Source organism: Panicum virgatum, chromosome 8N (assembly GCF_016808335.1).
Source record: "Panicum virgatum strain AP13 chromosome 8N, P.virgatum_v5, whole genome shotgun sequence".
Classification (NCBI taxonomy): domain Eukaryota; kingdom Viridiplantae; phylum Streptophyta; class Magnoliopsida; order Poales; family Poaceae; genus Panicum; species Panicum virgatum.
The window spans coordinates 15316611-15332031 of record NC_053152.1 but is presented as its reverse complement, the minus strand read 5'-3'; the positions used below and the strand labels follow the sequence as shown (position 1 = coordinate 15332031).

Genomic DNA, 15421 nt, shown 5'->3' with positions numbered 1-15421 from the left:
ATACTCCCTTAACTATAGCCAAAGTCCGAATATAACCGCTAAACTATTGTTTGGTTCATTTTACCAACCAAACTATCTATACTCTTTCGTTCAAATTAACCCCTAGTACAATTTGTCTTTTTAATTTCTCTATGTATAGGTGGGTTTTTAAGTTGAAATTTTAGAAGATGATATGACACACTTTGCATTTATGAAAGAGGGGAAAAGGGGTTGAATTTTAAAGAAAAGCAACGTCAATAAACACTGGCCCTAGACGGAGGAGGCGCACGGCTCAACCAAATTCAGCCTGGAGATGTTCTTACTTGTAGTTAGTTTTTTCATAGAGTAAAATGCACTGTATGTTCTTAAACTAGTTGAGCTGTTCTGTTCAGATCCATGAACTTTGAAAATATATTTTTAGGTCCAGAATCTATTTAAGTGAGTCACTTGAGGTCCAAAACTTGCCACGCCATCGCCCGCATCCGACGTGGACGTGCCACGGTGGCACCTGGCCCGGTGAGCGCGAGCGTGCCGCCGGGCAGAGCTCGCCTGCGCCCGCGCCCGTGGCGGCCGGCCGGAGCTCCCTCGCGCGTACCGGCGGCCGAGCCGAGCTTGCCTTTGCCTGCACCTGCGGCGGCCGGGGCGCAGCTGCCCTCCACACGCACCCATGGCGGCTAGGGCGGAGCTCCCCCGGAGCGCGCTCGCACCGGCCGGGCGGACTCCAGGCGGAGCTTGCCTGCGCCCACGGTGGACGTGGCGGAGCTCCTCGGCACGCACGCTCGCGGCTGCTGGGCAGAGCTCGTCTGCGCCCGAGCCCGCGGCGGCCGGCCAGAGCTCCCCCGCGCACACCGGCGGCCTAGCCGAGCTCCACCGCGCCGGCATAATCCAGCCACTCCGTTCACCCTCCATCCAAATTGGTTATGTCAATGTGTTCTCCTCATCCTTGTGCACCTCTTGCACCGCTCAATTGCGCCCCGCAGTACCGGAGCTGCTTACCCGCCCCGTTCTTCCTCGCGGCCGGCCGGCGCACTGCCGCGGACCGCCTTGCTGTGGCCCGCTTTCTCCGGCCGCGTTCTCTTCCTCCTTGCTTTTGTCTCATGCTCGTCTTGATGCCGTAGTGATCTCTGGCTTGACCGTTGGTCGATTTGTGCAGCAGGTTGGCCGGAACACGAAGTTCGTCGATGTTCAGCTTTCCGCCGCCGCCTCCGTCGTGGTCGACCGTGTTCCAGTCGATTTGGGGCCCTGCTGTCGTGTTGTGCTGCTTTGGGGTGAGTCTCTTAGCATGCCCATGCCGTTTGCGTGGTCAATTTGAGGCCGGCGGGTCCTTGGCGCCGTACGGAGGGGGAGCCGGCGAGGTGCTCGGAGCAGAGCGTCCTAACTAGTTAGGTAAACGCATGCTCTTTCTTTCTTACTGTGATTGATCAATCGTCGTATCAATTACTGATTTCTTCTTTTTTGTTGCTCGTTCCTGTCCAGCATTCGTTACTGTCCAGCGACATGTCCAGCAACTGAGTGTAGTAGAGATGCGGATGTTGCGGTGGTTTTGCGGCACACAAAGAGGGATAGAGTCCGGAACGAAGTTATTCGGGATAGGGTCGGGGTGGCACCAATTGAGGAGAAACTTACCCAGCATCGGCTGAGATGGTTTGCACATGTCCAACGAAGGCCTCCTGAGATGCCGGTGCGTAATGGGGTTCTTGAGCGGGTCGATAATGTAAAGAGGGGTAGAGGTAGACCTAAACTGACGTGAGATGAGTCGGTTAAGAGATACCTTAAGGATTGGAATATCTCTAAAGAGATAGTTTTGGATAGGAGCGCTTGGAGACTAGCTATCAATGTGCCTGAACCTTGAACTTATTTCTTTCGTGTTTCATCTCTAGTCTATCCCAACTTGCTTGAAAAAAGGCTATGTTGTGTTGTTCGTTCCTATAGAGGCAGGTATAGGTCTTCGACTTATGTGACTCTATTCTTCACTTTATAAAGTGCTTGCTCATAGAGTTCTTCCCTGAAGGGATAGAGTTTGGTATCGGCAGATGGTGTATACCCCACTAATTACTAAAAATGAGCAAACCGTCGTCGCCTATGTCTCCCGAACTGTTGCAAGCCAAGCAACATCACACCATGTCACCATTGCCGCCACCCGCCAGTCGCCACCTGCAGCCTGCAGTTGTGACCGCTACCAGCATGTGCAAGCCATCGACCTAAGATTGCCGCACGGTGCAGGCCCCCTCCATTCAGTGCTATTTGGAAGTTACAAGTTTTCTCTTCACCCAAACTCACTAGAAGTCGTGATCTTTGGATTCTATAGAACAGATTGAGAGATTCCCCATAGCATGGAGATGAAATATTGAATGCGTCATTGACATAATTGAATCAAATTCAAATGGCACTTGTTCTTACAATAAAATAAAACAGAGAGCAACTGAATAAGCAGTACAAATACTTGGGCGAGCTTCCCAAAGACAACAAACATAAACATTTCACAATTTTTAAGCACTGCTATAGTCACCAGTAATTTGATCCAGATTGAAATGTGGAGCACAGTCGAAGATGTCAATGACTCAGTAACAGTATGTTGGAGATGGTTGCAAGTACTAGATCCATAGAAGAATAGTAATGCAGAAGGAACCAATCCACCACGCCTAAATACGAATCTCTAGGACATGCTGCATCTTATGGTGCATCTCGCTCTTGTTCCACTGAGGTAGAAAGCCCTTGTGCAGGTTCACCAGCCAGAGCTTCTTCAGGGAACGAAGCAATTCGATGCCTTGAGGGACCTTATCTAGCTCCAACAGCGACACAATGTACAGACCTTCAATGCAAGGGAGGGCACCTTTCCCTATCACCAGCTGGTTGACATTAGGCATGTGCTTCAACACAAGCATCTTAAGGTGGGGAAATGATCCTTCAGGAAGAACCAAAGTCTTTGCACTACGAATGTTGTTAAGTCTCAGGTTTGTGAGGTTTGGCAAGTGTGGTGCGAGCATCTCCAGTGGATCTTCCCCAAGTTCACACCAACTTAAGGCTAAATACCTGAGATGTGTCCCATGGCCTCGAAATATTGGGCACTGTAGTGTTCCCTTAGCCCACTGCCCTCTGATAATCAACCTATGAAGTTCTGTCGACCTTGGTTTGAGAGCCTCAAAGCAAAGTGCCTCATTTTCATCCTTTGCAGAAAGAAGCAAGCTGGAAAGTAGTGGCATATTTGATAGGGCGGCAAATATATTGGCACAATCAGAAGCACAAATGTTGTCAATCCACACAGTCCTTAGCTGCATCAGTTTCTTCAGTTGTTGAGCCAAATCCTTGCTGGCTTCCACAGTCTCAAGAGTCTGCAGTTCCTCCAAGTTCGACAGATCTTTAGGTGCTTGCATCCCAATGAAGTACCGAAACTGCGACTGCTTCTCATCAGCATATCTGTCAGCTAAAAGGTGTCGTAGCTTCTTAATCTTAGAGATCCCTCGTGGCAGTCTCTCTATTTTTGTTTGCTTGATGTCTAGAGTCTGAAGGTTCAAGAGCTTCTCAACAGAATCAGGGAGTGATCTGACCTTGGTACGGCGCAAGCCGATGTAACGTAGGTTGAACAGAGTCCCTATAGATGCTGGCACTTCAGTAATTTCAGAATCTTGTAGCTCAAGAACAGTTAGGTAACTGGATTCACACAAAATTGACAATAACATGTCTGGGGAGGATGAAATTGTCCCAAGTGACACTAGAGTTCGAAGACGTGGAAGTTTAACTTTTAGTGATGCATTGTCTTTCCACCCATAAGACGATAGGCGTCGAACATCCTTATCCTTATCCATCAGTATCATTGCTCTATAATTATTTGCAGTGCCAAACCTCTCATCTTTTGCAACAGCAAGGGCAAGATCTCGCACGATATCATGCATTGTACATGTACTCACCCTTCCCTGCTCATCAGTTTCCATTGTTACCAGCATATTGCGGTGGATTAGTTCCATGAGGTTTCCCTCAGCTACCTCCTCCGATGTATTGTTTTCTTTGCTCACCACAAAGCCTTCTGCAACCCAAAGCCTCACCAAGCTCTCACGTGAGATTGGGTAATCTTCAGGGAAGAGGCTGCAGTACAAGAAGCAATTTCTGATATCTCCTGATAGATCATGGTAGCTCAGGTTCAAAATTGCTCGGACATGATCATTTTTTGATAGCTCACTTCGAAGCTGATTGTACAACTGATTCCATATGTAATATGTCCGTGGCCTTGAAGATAATAGGCTGGCAATTGATACAATTGCTAGTGGCAATCCCTGGCACCTATCTACTATAGAAGTAGCAATCTTCACAAGGTCATTGGGGCATGTGTGGTCCTTCTTGTTATAAAAAGTCCTTCTGCAGAAGAGATCAAACGCATGAATGTTGCTCAGAGGCTGGAGATCAAGGCGACGTGTTGGGTGAGCAAGAGCAGCCACATGATTCTTCCTTGTCGTGATTATGATGCGGCTTGCCTGGAGATTTTGGAATGCATCAGACATTTGAAAGTACACATCTTGGTCCCAGACATCGTCCAATACAATCAAGCATTTCCTATTTTTGAGCTTTTGCTTTATTTTTTCTTTCAAATCATGCACATCCAGTTTGTCAATATTTTGTTGTTCATCACCAACCTTCATGAGTAACTTCCTAAGCAGAGCATCCATAGTGTAGGTCTGGGACACAACCATCCATGCAGGAGCAGAAAAGTTGATTTTTTCACGTTCATAAACATTTGTAACAAGGGTGGTTTTTCCAAGTCCGCCCATACCTGATATCGTTATCACCGTGCTGTCAAGCTCGTCAGAATACAGCCATTCGGTGAGTGTTCTCCTGTTATCTTCAATCCCAACAAGATCTTCATCTTTGACAAGTAGAGGGAAGCTGTCTTGGGACCGTTGTCTTTCCATCTCAATAAACTGGTCAGGAACAAGCTGTGATGGCTGCAACCACTGCTCTTTAAGTTCTATAACATTCTTGATCTCCTTTTCGATCTTGACCACCTCATCTGCAATTTGACTAAAAACCAAGACATAATGTGATCCTTTTATGAAATACTTCTTCAGAAACCATTCTTCCTCCATTTGAAGTGTGTGATATGAGTACTTGTCCATTACATCCTCAACACGGTAGGCCAGCTTTCGCACTTCCCCAATCCAACCCCTGACAACTTCATCAGTTAGGTATACTGTACCAATCTTCCGTATAACGTTGTTCATGGCAGTCAGTTGCATCCTTATTTGCTCGATCTTGTCTTCCAGATCTCTCAGATTATTAACCTTTTCAGACAGTTTGGCCAGCATGGTCTTGGCCGTTTCATCAGCTAAAACGCTACCGATCTTTGTGAGAGCAAGGAGTACAGCTTCTGCCATGTCTGCTGAAGAAAATGAAATCAATCATGTTACAGCATACAAAGAAAATTTTCAATGAAATGTAAGTTTAACTTGCAAGTCCAGACAGCATTTTTCTTGAATACTGTTATTTATAACTGGTAGTTTTCCTGGATAACTTGCGGCTTCTTTGATATTTAATTCTAATTTTTACGGTGTGACTGTGTAGCTTGTTCGCTTTCTTATTTTTGCAAAAACTCAAGGCATGGTGATACTGAATAGAACCATACCAATCAACAGAGTACACTGTGTCAGTACAGCAGAAAATGTATAACCAGGCTTCATCATCTGAGATCTAATAGGCAATGAGTGGCTAATGTAATTCTCTAATGCAACCTCTAAAGTAGAACCCTTTTTACTGAAAATCATTACATACAGGAGTTTAGCTAATCAGCCTTAATATCATCAATAAATTGTACTCCCTCCATTCAACTATCCAAGGCCCATTTATCATTGACTCAAAGACCAAGGAACAATTAGCATGGAGAGAGGCCCATTTACTTCCTCCCCATTTCTGATGGCCTGCCTTAATTGAGTCCGACGGCCGGGATCCAAAGTGCAGCGCTAAAACCCGCCCCGTTCGCTAAACACATCGGCCTCCCGCTCGCTGCGGTACGGGAATAAAAAGAGGACGAAGCAGCAGATCCGGTTGAAGTGGCGGTCCTCTTTTAGTCCCGAAGCAAGCGAGCGACAAAGTAACAGCGGCATTGACCTCGAATCGTTTTAGAGGGAATAGGCCTTCCAAATCTGAATTTTTCAGAAATCCTAAGGGGCCTTGCATAGATGAATAGAGGGAGTATAATGAAAAATGTTCAGTTCAAAATATCTTTGAGAGTAATGAAATATAGGTCAGGCAAGCATAAAAGCTGGACAAAACTATCATGGTATCTCTTGAATTCTCTAATCCAGGTTGTGCTACTTTTGTGGCATCATATTTGCTATGTTTGTGGCATCATATAGGGCATATATCTTTATATGCAAAGCAATCAGGATAGCGTAACTTGCAAGCTCAAACCTGATGGCAAATACAGTGTAAGTCATTTTTTAAATTTTCCTAATATCCAATAAAGTAGCTCAGCTATAGTTATCGTTACAAGTAGCTAGTAGAAATGAAAATGTATTTAATTGAGTTAAATGTGAAAGATGGAATGCATTGACTACAAAATACGACTTGCTCGACACTATCAAAATAGATGCTAGGCAATTGCTCCTTTAAATCAAAATAACACTTACTTTCTGAAACTACACTCTTGACTCTACTATAAATGGTTCCTCTAGGTGGGCGCCTAGGCCAGCCTAGTTACACAGGTGTCAGTCGACTTTGTATAGGGAAACACTAAACATCAAAATCCTTTTACTGGTGCAAGATGTGGCTAAACGCACGCGATTACCCCACTGAAGGAAGATTGAAATGAAACGCGCGCGATTTACACCACTGAAGGAAGATTGAAATGAACAAAAGAATCAGCAAAGCAGATCCATTTTTTCCCATTAAGAAATGAACTGTCATGACTCATGAGTCAATAGGCACTAGGAACACGGCTGCAATTGTCCAAGAAATTCATCAGGTCAACTAGTAGGCAGGAAACTATGATCTGAAAGTTCAACACAATTGCTGTCGTAAATGGAGATACGTATGATAGATCTAGAAGCTCACATGCTGGAGACTCACCGGCGGACTAAAAAAGGGGGCAACAATCCAGGGCTCCAAGCGCTCAGGTCAGCAAAACTCTGCAGCATCAAGTAAGAAGGGATGAAAATACAGTCGAGGCAAGCATCAAGATTAAAGATGGAGTGATGACAGAAGAGATTGTTGCTAATAAAGAAAATAAAGGGCAAGAATCGGATGGATCTAACTTGCCGGGAACCATTTTCACGGGCTGTTACAGCAACTAACTGGCCATCCCTGCGCAGCACGCAGGCGCGGCACAGGGAGTGCAGGCTGCGCATATCTATGAGTTCACCGGCGGCGTAACGGCGGCTTGAGGCTGGCCTCTCGACCGCGGGTTCCATTATGGCCGGCGGCACAAGACGGCAAGACATGCCTGTTTGAGGGAAGAAGACGAAGGGTCGGTACTGTGGACCCTTCGGGGGGAGGTGAGCCCGGCCCAGCCCAGTCCAGTCATAGAGGACAGCCCGGAACATATCACTCAAAATTACTTTCTCTCACCTCAGTCCAGAAGAAATTGTTGAATCTCCTCTGGAGAAGATTTCTAGTTTATTTATACTTTGAAATTATATCACAAACATCCCTTTCCCTGCAACACAAAAATCTTAGGGAATCCGCGTCGCTCCTCCCAGGGGAGGCTCGGGCGGAGCCCGCCTCCCCGAGCACTGCTGCCTTCACTATGCCCCCCACCCCCACCCCTCGTCTCGCCGCCGCCCGAGAAGCCGCCGGAAGTCCGTAAGGCTGCAAGGAGGGCGACAGCGGGGCTCCAACTCCTCCTTTTTCTCTTCCTTCCTCCCCTCGCCCTCTCTCGGTTGCTGCCCCATCCATGGCGCCAGCGACCATCCCTAGCTTCCTGCGGCCGGTTTCACCTCCGGTGCGGCTGGATCTGCGCCCTCGGCCACCAGATCCGCCCTCCTTGAGCCTCGGCGTGGTGGGACTCGTCACGGCGCGGCGGCGGACCTTGGCCGCCGGATCCGCCATCCCTAGGCCTCGGCGCGGCGGCGGCGGCACCTTCCGCGGCGGCGGCACCTTCCGCGGCGGCGACGGCTTTTGCGGCTGGGCTGCTGGGGTGGCGCCCTGGTCGCCGATCTGCCCTCTCCTGGGGCTCGGCACGGCGGAGCGCGACGGCGGTGGCAGCGCTCGTGGCCTGGCGCGGGGCGCGCGCCCGAGCACGGATGCGTCTCGGCTGTGGTGCCCAGGGCCTGGTGCGGTGCGGCGGTGGCGGCGCTCGCGGCCTGGCGTGGCAGGGTGGCGCGCGGCGGGGTGCGGCGGTGGCGGCCCCTGTGTTGGCGCGTCGCTGGGGCGTGGATGTCAGCGTCTGGGGGACGCACGGCTTGGTGCCTGCGGCTTCAGTGTTGCTCGACCCCCCCGCTCGCGACTGCACTCGCGACTGCGTCTGGTCAGCATGTGTTGCGGTGTGTCGGCGGCGCCATGGTGGCATGTGTCGATGTCGGTTTTGCTTGGGCGTAAACTAGTGTCTCCGTGGTGGCGTCGTTGGCTGCGGCTGCGCGGAGGCTCGCCAGCAACACATGGTGGTGGTCTGGTGACGCCAGCCGTCTTTTCACCACGGTGATGATGCGGGTGAAAACTCATCCCTCCTTGGGACGGCGTCGATGGCGCCATTGGCGTCATTTCCTTCCTGAAGGCAATGTCGAGCATCTCTGGCTCGGACATTGCTCCTGTCTATGGACATGGACAGTGTCTTGGGCGTCGATCTCCCATGTCGGATGTGGCGGGTGTAAGCCCAACCCTTCTTGGGCTGGCATCGACGACATCTTCGGCGTCTTGAAGGCGATGTCGGCCTTTTTCGACTTGGAGGCATCCTTCGGCGTTGGCGGCTTCCGAAAGGGCTTTCACTTCTTTTTCCTTCCTTTCTCTCTTGTTTTGGGTTGTGTTGTGGGTTGTGGTGGCTCGTGTCGATGTCCCAATCCGACCGGGCAGAGTTCGCGGCGGCTCTGGTCGAGGTCCCAATCCGACCAGGCAGAGTGTAGATATTGGTGGCTCGTGTCGATGTCCCAATCTGTCCGAGCGGAGAGTTGTGGTGACTCGTGTCGATGTCCCAATCCGACCGTGCGGAGTGTAAGTTGGTAGGTTGGTGTAGTTTTTCGATGTCCCAATCCGACCAAACAAAGTCGAGTGAGTCCCGGTTGATGCCCCAATCCAACCGGCAGATGTTGCTAGTTGTAGGTGCTGTAGTGGTATATTTTGTAGTTTCTATTGTGTGGTTTTCGGGCCCGGTTTACCTATAAACAGAGTTAATTCTCTTCTTCTTATTAATATACGCCGAACCGCAAGGTTTTGGATTTTTCAAAAAAAAAATTATATCACAAAATAAAAGGTCAATGCATGTAATTTTGGTAGAGTTGAGCCTTAAAATTCATAGAACTAGGTATTATAGCTCCAGAGCCGATGTACATAGGAAATGTTTGGGTGAGTTATTGTGGGCTCTATTTGGGCTTGCAGGCTTGCAGCATTTACAAATTCCGTTTTGTATTTTTCCTTTTTTATATATTTAAATAAAGAAATTGGTAGGAGCTTCTCCTACCGTCCCACTAAAAAAACTTTTTATTTACGAGAAATGAACTTAACCTGACAACTTCAGATCTAACGTGGAACTGGGTGTTCTATTACCAAACAAAGCCAAAAGAGACATCAAAGGTAGGTTAAAGTGCTAAATTCGGAAAAATTGCTAAGCATTTGCAGATCGAATGAGTGTTACCGTAACTTATATAAGAAGCGTAACACGCAGATCGAACCGGACGAACCATGATTTCCTTCTTCTAAGATATTCTAACAAACACTAGAAAATTGTCTTCAGCAAATCAAGGCGGAAATGGTAAGGGGGAATATCATTTTGGATACATGGATCTACATACAGAGCCTAGCTGTGGTAGCTTGGCAGGCACAGACGACAGGGCTTTCAGAGGGGAGACACTCCGACCGAAAACACCTCACAGCACATCAGAATCTGACTCTGGGAATCCAGAATGGCTAATTCGCACGAAAAGAACAAGAATCTGAAACTGAAACTCGGCTCATACACGAGCTAACACAAGGATGAAACTTGCACGCACCTGCTGCTTCTAGCAATGGAGGTTGAGCCTGCTGGAGAGGGTGAAGGCAGGGGAGACCTTGACCTGGATGTGGAAGGAGAAGCAATGCCAATGAGCCAGCTAAGCTGATGGATGGCTCATGGCTCCTTCCTGCATTATTATGCCTTCATAATTTCTCTCTCTGATTTGTTCCTGGTCGAGTCGTGCTTCGTTGTCGCTTCCTGTCATAAAAATAGATCTTGAAATTTCATTGCGAAGACTTGGCAAAGTCGTCGACGGTATGCAGGACGCAGCAACAACCAGTAGTCCAGGGCCAGACACCGGTGGCACATGTCCCGCTGCCGCTGTTTCCGGTGCTTGCAAGTTGCCATTGGACGACTCATCAAGTGGGCAGACACGCGGCGCTAATTACAGTCAAACCAAACCTTTGTTATACCACTCTTAATACACTATTTAAGAAATGGGTAACACGCCCGCCCTGAAAATGATTTTCAGGGGCGAATTCATATCAATACATAAAAACCTTTAAAAATAAAAAAAAATTCTAGCCAACCAGCCAGCCACCACCACTAGCCTTGTAGTGTCGAGCTACAATTTTTTAAATAAAATATGTACACTTGCATCAATTGAGATTCGAATAGTGATAGGTCCCGCAACTCGGGGTCCTCAGTGGACCCTGTTGACGGCTCTTAAGTACCAATTTTAGGCTGTCAAATCCTGCATAAATGTGTAAAAGATAAACACCAATGTAGTGGTAGGGGTTTATTACTAACCATTTCCACAAGTGTTGGTAAATATTTGTATGTATGTGAAACAATGGAGAAAACACACCTTGAGAGCATGAGGACACATCATCAATCCAAGGTGACACCTTCTCAACGAATCAGGCGTATTTATGAGGATCCATGGGCCCGCCAGATCTAGCAAACCATCTTAAGAAGGGTCCACTCACCCATAACACGACCTTGGGACCTTTCTAGCAGCTTCCAGACCAAAAGGGGGGACCGTTTGGCCACCTTTTTCGGCCGGCCGAGCACTATGGTCGCCCGACCTATGGTTGGCACGTCTCGTGCCCATCTTCCACATGTTGGCTCCTTGTGACATCCCAAAGGACTGGTAGGCTCCGGGTGAAGTAACCGACTTAACAAGTGCTAGGTGGCACAAGGAGAAGAGTTGAAGGCTTGGAGGAAGTCCACTCTCCCAAGGCACCTCCCCCTTGTCACCCTCTATAAATACTAGGTGGGGGCCCATATTTGAGACACACAACACCAGCCAAGAGAGCTTCATTCCAAAGGCAAAGCCTTCCTAGCTTGTCTTTAGAATAGGGAGAGGGTAGAGGTGCTCAGGAGGGGCGCCGATCTTCGACGCTCTTCTCCAAATGTACCTCTACGAGAGTGAGATAGTAGTTCGGGAGATGTGCCGGGGTGTCAGCATTCTTCTTCGAGCTTGTACCTCTACGGATGCTGTTACATTCTTCTGGTTTTAGTAAGTATTTGTGGTTCCGATCTCTAGTATTTTACTTGGTATAGTAGATGCTAGTAGTGCTTGTAGTGGAGTGAGATTAGTTCTCTTACTAGCGGGTTCGTCGCTCTATATTCTTGCAGAGTGCTATAGTTGTCTACGGGATATCAAACGTAGTTAGACTGCAGTAGTAATCAATAGCGTAGACGTGGTGTCTAGGCTAGGGGTTATCCTTCGTTTGCATTATATCCCACGGTTTGTAGAGGTAGGCCATAGGTGGTGACAGACCTATTAGTCCTTCGCAATCCTCCACGTTCGGATATAGCATAGAGCTGTTGGCCGGGCGCTTGGGAAACCAAGCGTAAGCCGGTGCCCGAAGCGAGTATTGTGCCGAGAGATCGACCTTTAACTCAGCTATAGTGCTATCTTAGGAATCCTCACTACCCTTTCCACCTATCTTGGTGTGTCCTTGGACCGACTAGAATAGTAGTTAGTGCACACACGTTCTCTATGAATTCGATAACCCTTGGAATACTCTGAGGTGAAAGCTACAGCGATATCCGTGCGCTTGCGGATTTATTCGTGACGCTAAAATACCCAACAAGCTTTCTGGCGCTGTTGCCGAGGAACGGTTGTTGTATCTTTCTTCTTACCGAGTAGTCATCGTATCTTTTGCTTTTCTTTTCTTCTACCTTGACCCCCGCTATCCATAGGGAAGCTATCCTTTAAAAGCTTCGCTATCCTACAGGATTCATCCCGTATCATTTTTAATTTTCATTTCTGCTACCTTTACCCCCGTTACCCATGGAGAAGCCATCCTTTTACAGCCTCTCTACCCCTAAGGGGAGTTGTTGACGCGAGATGATCACACACCAAGCCCAGGAGCCCCGTACGCCAAGCCCGGACTGCACTTGATTTGAACCAAGGCGTGCCAGTCAATTTAACCTGTAAATTGACAAGAAAACAGCAAACCATCAAATTCAAGAGTGTATCGGCTGGATTTCCGAATCACTCTTACGCGGAGTATCGGCAAGGCCCTGCCGATACAGAAGACGACAATAGATCGGGTATGGTAAGCGTGTAATAAAAGCGATCTACAAGGGATCGGCAATGAACTGCCGATGCCGATAAGCAAGTAATCGGCTAGATCTAAAGCCGACCTGTGCCAGGTAACAGTGTACAAACCCACGAATGTATGGATCTGGACAAAGCTAAGCTTATGATCAAATCTAATCGGCTTTACAAGGTTTTATCGTGATAAACAAGGAGCTTACAGCCGATTAAACAAATCACTAAGTCGGGTAGTTTGTGAATGAATCTAAACGAGAAAATAGCGATGCGCCCGAGATCAAAGCTTAGATAAATTCGATAAATTTTGAATAGATCTGAACAAAGCCACATCGATGTGCCCGGAAGCTAAAGCTCAGATTTGCTCGGTAAACAAAAACTTACCAGCAAACCAAGTCGCTCGAATGTGAGGTATCCTTGATCAGTTTGAAAGAACTCGCGGAAAAGAAAAAGGATGGCGAAGTCGCTGACGAAAAAGTAAATTGCAAGTAGAGTAAATTTGTGTTTGTGATGTGTATCCATCTTTACAATAGCCGGGGGCCTGATATTTATACCCCACGCAAACACAATCCTAGCCGATTACGGCAAAGCACGATTCTATCTTTAGAAACAAAAAATTATTCTAAAATAAGATAACTCTTGCCAAACCGAAGCCAAAATATCTGGTCAATCTCTCCTTCCCCGGTCAGTAAGATTTTCAACCGTGGCACGCGACCACCTCTTCTCGTCCACCGATCGTACGACGCAGAACCTTTTCTCCCCTGTAACACTCTTTCTTGACACGTGCCAAAATCTGGTGTCAACACATGCCCCCCAATTTCGGAGTAAAATGTCCTTTTACTTTGAAATTAATCTTTGTCATGATTACACTGCCGAACGGTCCTTTCATTTACTATCATCTCGCTTTCCGTGCGGGTGGCGAACGAAAATCTCTTCTTTGCCCTCAACCTTTCACCTTCTCATCCACACAATGAGAATTTGATGATTCATCTTCCATAATTTTACCTGCACACCCCTAATTAAATCCAGTGGTGAAAAATTGTGCCGGTGCACGCAACCGATTCATCTCCCCCATCTCGGGCTATAAATCACCCCATTGGCACTGTAGTTTCTTCATCGGCCAGAGCTTTCATTGCCTTCTTCTTCCTCAAGCCCTCCAAAAACCCTAGCCTCTCCTCCTTCTCCTGAGCAAATGGCCAGCAACAAACGCGCCGGCGAGGGTTCTTCCAGCGCCCCTCTGCCGCTTCGTCCATGCCTTGGGTAAGATGTCGTTCTTTTTGTTAATGCTGAATCTCAGATCTGCTCCTGACCACCTTCTCATCTCTGCAGAGACGCCGCCGCTGAGATCCCCGCCAACTTCCAGACCCTGGATGAGGGTACCAAAGGCTACATCCGTGACCTCCTCCGCCAACTCGCCGAAGCCCGCCGTGACCTTGACCGGGCGCAGACGGACCAAGTCGTCATCCGCCACCAACTCACCAACGCCGACACCAAGGTCGCAAGTAAGTTTTCCGGCCATGTCTTCTTTGGTGATCTTTTCCAAGTATTTTACTCTAATCTTTTCTTCTCCCAGACTTGGAGTCGCAGGTCCAGACCCTTCTGGAAGCCTCCCGAGTCGCCATAGATTCGGTGAACGCGAGCGGGAGCTCCATCGCCGCACACCTCCGAAACGTCCCTGCCCGCGTCACAGAGGTCGCCGAGCACGGAGTCCACGCGGGCGCCGCCAGGACCATCGCCGTCATGTCCACCATGTCCGGGGCGGACTACCGGCAGTAGGAGCCGGTCTTCCCCGAGTGGGCAGCGGCACGGGATGCCTTCGACGAGCTGGTTGACGATCTCAGCCTTGCCGCCGACGCCATTGTGGCCGACGTGAGCTTGGACGGGGTTGTCAGCAACCTCTTCGGAGCGGAGTCAGATTAGGTTGTAGCATGCAACAGCCTATCTGGCTCTTTGTAAATATAATTAATGGATGGGCGTCGCGCATCAATTTAATTTTCTATCTTGCAATCCACGTCCATCGCGCTGAACAAACCAACCCATTTCCAAGATCCGAAATCGAACGAGAAATCCGAATCAGATCCGAACCATATGCTTGGACTGTATTTTTGATCTAAGGGTGATATGTGTCACATCAGCCACGAAAACACTCGAACACATTATGATACGATCAAGTCTTTTCTTATTTTGCACTAAAGGCGATACTTTTTCTGTATCGGCTATTTTGAAACAAACCGATCTTTTCGTGAAATCGGCTATGCATGTACCCACACACTTGGGTAATATTTCTTCAGATATTTTCCATTAAGTGCACTGAAAAACTCTTCTCCTTCTAGTGTCTCCAGAATGTATGCATTCCTAGGAACACATTTGCTGATCCTGTATGGCCCTTCCCATGTTGGGGACCATTTACCGAACCTGGGATCTTTCGTTCCTATCGGCAAGACCAGTTTCCATACTAGGTCCCCTTGGTCAAAAGATTTAGCTTTGACTTTCTTATCATACCATCGGCCTACTCTAGCTTTATTAGCCCCGATATTGATGAGAGCGTTCAGCCGATGCCCAGCCAAATCTTCCAACTCATCTTTCATCAACGTGCATAATCTTCGGCTATCAACTGATCTTGAAACATAACCTGTCTAGAACCAAGTCAAGTTTCCAAGGAAGCACAGCTTCATGCCCATAGACCAGCCAATACGGAGGCACCTTGGTAGCCCCATGGCAAGACATTCTGTAGGCCCATAAAGCTTCATTAAGAGTTGTATGCCACCTCTTTGGCTGTTCTTCGATCTTCCTCTTAATCAACTTAA

At 48.1% G+C, this 15421-nt stretch overlaps 1 protein-coding gene across 14 annotated transcripts; it reads right to left on the bottom strand.

Moving 5' to 3' along the window:
• Positions 1-2313: 2313 nt before the first annotated feature.
• On the bottom strand, positions 2314-10374 carry LOC120684689 (disease resistance protein RPM1-like). 14 transcript variants are annotated; one of them, XM_039966572.1, is made up of 3 exons: positions 10107-10374; positions 7036-7094; positions 2314-5350 (listed from the first exon to the last, which is right to left on the bottom strand). In XM_039966572.1, the coding sequence occupies exon 3, from the start codon at positions 5343-5345 to the stop codon at positions 2622-2624; it is 2724 nt and encodes a 907-aa protein (XP_039822506.1). In that variant the 5' UTR covers positions 5346-5350; positions 7036-7094; positions 10107-10374; the 3' UTR covers positions 2314-2621. The 14 variants fall into 14 exon arrangements, with proteins under 14 accessions (XP_039822506.1, XP_039822509.1, XP_039822516.1 ...); XM_039966575.1 differs by having other exon boundaries at positions 2314-5347; positions 10107-10331; XM_039966582.1 differs by having other exon boundaries at positions 7021-7094; positions 10107-10282.
• Positions 10375-15421: the final 5047 nt, after the last annotated feature.

Excerpts from the sequence above, each read along its gene's own strand:
- LOC120684689 (XM_039966572.1), bottom strand. The coding sequence starts at position 5,345 with ATGGCAGAAGCTGTACTCCTTGCTCTCACAAAGATCGGTAGCGTTTTA.